General features: G+C 41.5%; 1 protein-coding gene across 1 annotated transcript; it reads left to right on the top strand.

The window, feature by feature from the left end:
- The first annotated feature begins 2,090 nt into the window (after window positions 1–2,090).
- LOC136472404 (glycolipid transfer protein 2-like) lies at window positions 2,091–4,046 on the top strand. The gene is made up of 5 exons (XM_066470114.1): window positions 2,091–2,283; window positions 3,026–3,081; window positions 3,213–3,479; window positions 3,627–3,770; window positions 3,866–4,046. Exons 1-5 carry the CDS (start codon window positions 2,091–2,093, stop codon window positions 3,899–3,901), a joined length of 696 nt encoding a protein of 231 aa, XP_066326211.1. The 3' UTR covers window positions 3,902–4,046.
- Window positions 4,047–7,551: the final 3,505 nt, after the last annotated feature.

The raw sequence follows: 7,551 nt of genomic DNA, 5'->3' as shown, positions 1-7,551 counted from the left end.
GCAGTGATCTTAAGCATATCATAAACCGGAAGTGGTAGAATAGATAGTTGTAAGGAACTAAATTGTTTCAATTTCACATTAAAACTTTATTTATATTTTAATTGTCCATCTTCTTGAAAACTCATATAATATTGATGTTTTGAACATCACACTCGAAATATTGTTTTTGTAACAGTATAACACACGTTCATAGTTATATTATCGTAGTATTTTTTCCCGTTGCAATGCACGGGCATTTACCTAGTGCTAGTATTATATATACATGGGTGCTCGCCCCCAGCCCCCGTCAAATAGAGTAGTATGTAATTCTAAGTTTGAAACAAGTCATCTTTTTTCTTAAAAAATGGCCAAGTATATAGAAAATAATATCAACATATTTGTCTCCAAATATATTTAGTATAAAAATATATTCTATAATTAGTCTAATGACACTTGATCGATATTATAAATGTTAGTATTTTCTTATAAATTTGGTCAAATTTGAAGTGAGAATTGCATTATATCTTTTGAGACAGATCAGGCAGTACATCCAAGTCAATCGCTCTCGTGAGGAAGCAAAGCAAGTAAGCAACCATGCTCTCATCTCATAGGCCACATGTAAACTTGATGAAGTCATGTGATGTGATGCACACATACTATTCTAGGTCTGTGAGGTCGATTGCCATTGGTTCAAAATCACAAAGAAGGTGCCGTGCAGGAGGCACCCAGCTAGCCTATACTACTGTATGTTGCATGCCTACATTCTTTCATTGCTGATATTATATATACTCTCCAATCTCCATGACAGATGGCGATCGTAGTTTTCTCCAATTTAATTACAGTCCTAGTATTGCTTGACTTTGCTTTGGCCAATGTGTGGTCAGGTCAAATTGCCCTGGGAGCAGATTTTCTGTGGGTTCACCTGCTTTACCTGCGGATTGTTTTTTTGGCACACTCCCCTGAATTAACATTTGGTAGGGCGCTAAGGTTTTAATCTTTCACAAGTCATGCTGCCATGGTCACATACTCTCATGCCGATGTTATTGAGCTATTTGACTGAGAGATTCACAAGGATGGATGTAATTAAATTAACTACTGTATCCTGTTAGCTAGCTTAGCTTAGCTGCAGTAGCCTAGCCCACTGAATACTGTATCCTGTTAGCTAGCCTAGCTTAGCTGTCAGGAATAATCCGTTTCTGTGATGAACGCATGGATCTGGCCGTGGGTTAGCTGGGCAGGAAAGGATGTTAGAAAAGACAAGGGCCAACATCTCAAGGCTCTGGAAGAACTGACCAAAGCTCAGCTTCAGTTATTTATTGGTTCCCAGTTGCCTATTGACAAAACAAAATGTTTGTGCCTGTGCATCACTGCATCAGCAAACAAGAATACGGCATTATCCGATGGAGCTGTATTAAATTGCAGGAAAGAAGAGTTCAAGAGGGACTAAGTATGGTTCATTCTGTCTCAGAAACTCTGCCACTGCATTTTCTTTTCTTTTCTTGTGGTCACATTCACACCAATGGGACTTATCATGAGATGTGTTTAAAGCCCACTGTCATTGCAATAAACAAAACCTACTTAACTGACATGTAGAGAAGTCCAAGAATAAATGTACTACTTTACCTTCAAGAATCTATATTTTTCTTGGTTCAAAAAAAGAATCTATATTTCCACTGGCTGGAGTTTGGGCGTAGGTTGCCAAAAGTTTTCACCAACAATCATGCATATAAAAAGAGATTATATTAGTATAACAAGTACACGGCAATGCGTGAATGTTAATAAACAAGTCCATCCCGGCCAACTGCATCGAGCAATTAAAATCATCTCCCAGCCGAGTAGGGACAGGATCCACCACCCATTTTTTACTCTCAATTATTCCCCATTGGCTGTTCTGACTTGACATAGAGAGGGATGCGATGAACAACACCAAGACACCACTTGTTTTTTCCTAAAAAAAGAAAGAAAGAAGAAAAGGACAGAAACTAGAAGTTGACCCCATCATTTGTCCCAAGAAATGTCAGCAAATGAGCTTGCATCTGTGTGTATAAGTAGTGGATTAACCGAGGCACAGGGTGGTTCAGGTGATAAGGAAGGTAGTGGTAGGAGGATAGATGGAGAGGAAACGGAAGGAGATGGAGAAGGGCAAGTCTGAGCTGAGACTGGCCATGGAGGAGCTCCGTATGTGCAGTCCAGGAGATGGGGAGGAGGAGCAGGTGCAGGTGCAGCAGGTGAAAGTGCAGGAGCAGCCCAAGTCATCCACCATGGACCTCCTCTCTGTCTCCAAGCAGCTCATCCATGTCCTTGGTTCGTAACTGACTATGCTCTGTCATATGCAAGTTCTGTACTGAAAGATTTCCATTTCAGTTGGGATTATTTCGATCGGTTGTCAGGCAGTTTCAGCAGGTCTAATGTGTCTTTATTTTCTTCATATACAGTATGTTATGTATTACTTTGTTCAGATAGGTTCCTGTGTTCAGGACAACGATGTGAAGTTATTGTTCTGAGTCTTACTTTGCATTGAACAAAAGAAAGGAAAATTGGTTGTTTCTGTATGCAGGTTCTGTGTGCATGTGTTGTGGGTCAGGTTTAGCATTCCTCATTGTGTTGTCATATATGGGATGTGAGAATTTGCATACACCCTTTATGCCCTGTTGGATTCTTGGAGGGAATGGATAACTAAATAAGTGGCCCAGAGGCATTTGACTTTTTTCTGTCATGATGCCACCAAATTGGACATGGAATTACCCATGCAAAATGTGCTGTGTGTGTGTGGGGGGGGGGGGGGGGGGGGGGGGGGGGATGGGATTTTAAAATCTCCTTCTCTGACAGATTTTTTTTTTAGGTTGGCACAGTATGATGTAGTGCCATATGCCTTCCCAAATGCTTTCTTTTTCAGACATCAAAGTGCTAGTTATTAACTTGTTTTGGGGATGCCAAAGTAACATATGCCATTCAGCTGTTTTTTTTTCATGTGCTACTCTCTCCACCATCTCTCACTCTGAAAAATCAGATTAAACTGACAAACTCTACCTTCTGTTCGATGAAGACGAGATTGGGCCGACTTTGCTAGTCCTGAGGCAGGACATTCAGGAAAATGTTCAGGTAACCCTTCTGCACTGAGCATGCCACTTCATGTACAGACTTATTCCCAGGGTGCTCTGCAGTTGTCATCGATTCATTTGCATCTGTCCGAATCACTAACCTAAAATTGGCTCTCGATCTCCCTCCCGTAGAGATTACAAGATCTGCATGAAAGAGACTCTTCCAAATATGCGAGCTTGACGGCGATAGTTACCGAGGAAATGGAGCAAGGGACAGCAAAGAAGACCAAAAGCTGCACCAGAGCTATCATCTGGCTGTCTAGGTCAATAAATTTCTCAAAATATTTACTGGAGAGGCTGCTGAAAACTCCTGAGTCGAGCCTGGAAGAGATTGTCGAAGAAGCCTATGGAAATACTCTGAAGCCATGGCATGGCTGGATCTCATCAGCTGCTTACAAGGTATCACCTGAACATTTATTTCTGATTTTTTTTGTTTGCAGACACACTTGTTTGTTGTTTACATTCGTGATCATGCTTGCTGAGCTGATTGTGCGATGGATTAATAGGTTTGATTTTGTTCGCTGACCTGTTGAGCATAGTTGTCAGGTAGCACTGAAGCTCATCCCAGAAAGAGAATTCTTCATAGCACTGCTGATGGGTAACTGTCAAGACTTTGAGGATCTTGCAGAAGATGCCAAGATGCTGTCCTATGCTGTCCAGCCCCTGTTAGAGGAGATCGATGCAATTTCGGTTAGGGCTTTCGAACTTCACGTCTGTTTGCTGAGATTAATTAAAGTTGCAATGAAAGATAAGAATTTCTTGCTCATGCAGTCTATGATTTGCAGGCTAAGCACAACTTGGACAAGATGAAATCCTCTTAGGACACAAGGATTTTGCCGATCACCTGATGACTGTACATAGCTGCATCACCTGACCTTGCCTCGTGCTTGTAAAAGCGAAAGGTTTAATTTTGCTTGTAGATTTCTAGTGAAAAATTGAATGTGGAAAAAAAAAGTGTTGAGTGTGTCCCTGTCCCTGTAGTTTTAGACTTTTACAGTTTTAGTGCATGTATACCCCTCATGACCCAGGCTCAGAGTCCTCTTAAGCTCATGGTGCATGTTTTCTTCAAAATCACCTACTTCTTCCTAGCTAGATACTCAGATGTGGATCTTCTTGAAATACAGAGGAATGGTATGTTTGATACTTCTTCCCCGCCCTTCTGTTTTCGCTGATTCCAGAGAACAAACACATCTGAAATCCAGAGGAAGTTTTTCCTTTTCAGAATAAATCACGAGTATGACAAAACATATACGAGGCCTAGCTACTAATTAGAACTACTAAAACATACAGGGATCTCATGTAAACAACAAAACTGCACACCAGACTCAAGCCCTGTTTAGTTAAGTTAAAGCTTGTATACTGTGGCTTTTAAAGCCTAGCTGATCCAAACAAATCAACTTTTACAATTTTTCCTTGTTAATTGTGATAGCTCAAATTTAAGAACGTTATGAATCTAGATTCTGACTTTCAGATTCTGATCTTATTAGTCTATAATTTTTCCCCAAATTAAGTTGAAACTTCTCTCGTACTTATTACATTTTATTAAAAACTCTCCTTTTCTATTATATATAAAATAATGATTTTTTAGATTGTAAACAACACTCTTAATTACTAGTTTACTATGATAATATAAACGGCCGTTTAAGCTTGCACTGCAATGCTCAAGAACAGAGGTAGAGCTTGAGTTGAGATCTATGAGGGGTCAATAGTGCTAACCTTTAAACGATTATAATATTTATGCTTAATAATCACTATTTATTCCAAAACGTAGACACTTTTGGTCTGCAGCTTACCGCCCTCGTTGCTTAAGTTGTTGGATTTTCTTACCAAAGAATTATATATAGCATTGTTTTTGTATACAAAAATTAGAGTGCTTAAAAGTAGGACGAAGTTAAGCCTTGACCCGTCGCGCGCTCCGAGAGCGTGCGACCCCGGCTGCGCGTCTTCGTCTACCTCGAGTCACTCCCTTCCTCCCCCACCCGCCTCCTCCCCCGCCGCCCAACGACCCCGCCCTCCGCTGGCCTCACGGAAGCTCATCCTCATCCTCGTATCTCTGTCTCCCCCCCCCTAACCCCAGGGCAACGCGCCGGTGAGCTCGCGCCGTTACGTTCCCACCCCGACCTGCTGGCCTAGCCACCTCCACCACCATATCAGGGCCCTAACTGCCATTCCACCACCTAGCCAGTCTACCTCCCCAAACCTTATTCTTCTAAGGCCACCGGAGATTAACTCGCTATACCCACGAGACAACACCACCTACGTCCACCGGAGCTCTGTTATGTTCCTCACTATTAATTTAACCTACCAAGAAATACATCGTCATGACTAGAAACTCTGCAAGAAATAAAAATATGGTTGTTTTTATTATACTGTAACCCCTTAATAAAATAACAAATAATAGAAACGTCTGAAACGAGTCATCTCGATTCATGCTTGCAGCCGGTACCAACAACCGCCAATAATTTTTATGGTGCTCTTTTTGTTCCTTTGCTCTTTCTGGATGAAAGATACAAACTGAAGAAAACACGAGTTGCACCTAATCTGTGGATCACGACGATGAGATCATTCACCCACTTGCACTTTTACCAAACAATAGCCATAATATAATAACCAATAGAAAACAAAAACAGTTCTCCTCAAAAAATAGAAAACAAAAACAATTACTACCTTCGTTTGTTTCTTAGCGTTGTTAATGTGTCTTGCTCGCTGGTCAGCACAAAGCTGCAAGACGTATGTTTTTCCTCATTATAATATATAAATAACTGGAGTGCAAAATATATTTTATATATTTGCACGTACTACTCTTATCTAGATATATATATCTTGCAACTTCGTTGTTTGATGTACGACATGCAAAGCACGCAGAGACGGTAAAATGTAACGCAACTTGTGTTGAGACGTCACCCTATACGTCCTGCATTATTTCTTCAATTCAAATTTTGAACATTAATTTGGTAAAATTCTGTTTGAGTTACAAATTGCAATAATGAATTTGACTGTGTCTGCGACCGTTCTGCAGGGTCAACTTCATAGGTTGGTTTACATCAACCGTCTTGGGCTCCACCGTAGTAGTGGGCCTTATGGGCTGGCACAGAGATGAAATTGAGACCGGGCCGGGGCTGAGTTTCTCTTTTTGTTTCTTTCTTTTTTGTTTGATCCTCTTTCCATTTCCTTAACATTTTTTTTAAAGAGAGCAGAGGAACCTATATGTTAGATCCTACTATTCCTAAACACTTGTACCTTTTCACTGGCAACAGATACACAGGTTGAATTCCTAATGCAGAATTGCAGACTATCATCTAGATGTGTTTTGCATGGGTGCATGGAAATGGTGTGAAAAAAGAAGTGAAGATGCACATATCTCTACTTCAATCTTGTTTTGCATGGGTCCAATCCACATAATAATACAGTGACAATGAGACAGGTGAAGATGCAGTGACATGCATGTTGCTGCTATTTGTTCTGCTTGCACACTGTGCTGATTGCTGAAGACGACTGCTGAGAAAGAGGTCTCTGATTGGCTTTGCATCTGAGTGAGAGTGAGTGGCCGGTCTACCCTACCCTGTATGACGACTGTGACAACAGACATAGCGACCCCAAGTTCCTAGCTAGCTCATCGACACAGACCCAAGTCCATGCATTGCCCTGCATGCAGAAAGAAGGCATGATGGTAATCATATGCCTATGTGTGCACAGTGTAGGACTAGCTATGAAGCTACTACTCCTACCTAGCTAGGTAGGCCTGCAGATTCAAAGTTTGTTGGATCCTATCTTGGGCCCAAAGCAGCAGGTACTGTAGTTTTTAGCTAGGCAGAGGCAGGGACTCTCTCTCTCTCTCTCATCCATCAGTTGCTCGTTAGTTAGCAGGAAGCCAAGTTGATGAGCAGGTAGCCGGCCGGCCTTCTGGTTTCCACATATATATCACTGGGAAGACAAAATATCCGTCCATGGACCAGCATCTAGCAAGGCAAGGCTGGTTTGTATATATTCTACTCCCTTCGTAGCAAATTGTAAATCTATTTGACTTGTCTAGGTACATCACTTTTGTTGTGAACCTAGATAGATATACACTATGTCTAAATAACCAAGTACAATTTGGAATGGAGGGAATACAGTTCTGGGTTCAGTTTGTATTCAAGTATTATTACTCATTCTCCTGCAGTCCTGGCTGGCTAGTACTGGTAGTGCTAGTACTGTACTTGGCCTGGGCGCATCATCGAGCAGCCGTCCTCTCTTTTTGACATGCATGGACGACATGATGGCCTCCTCTGCAAGCACCTGCGCTGCACTGAAGTGAAGAATACATGCTGCATATATGAGCAGGGCCTTTCATCTTCCTTTTGATATCTACCGGTTTCATGGACAAATATGCCATGCCACCCAGAAAAAGCTAGCTCAGGATCCAGAGATCAACTTGCATACATTATTTGCAGTGGTGCGGCCGGCATGATCACTAGCTGTCTATCCACAT

Source organism: Miscanthus floridulus, chromosome 8 (assembly GCF_019320115.1).
Source record: "Miscanthus floridulus cultivar M001 chromosome 8, ASM1932011v1, whole genome shotgun sequence".
Taxonomy (NCBI): Eukaryota; Viridiplantae; Streptophyta; class Magnoliopsida; order Poales; family Poaceae; genus Miscanthus; species Miscanthus floridulus.
The sequence above is the reverse complement of the archived record's forward strand: the minus strand, read 5'-3'. Positions and strand labels throughout refer to the sequence as shown.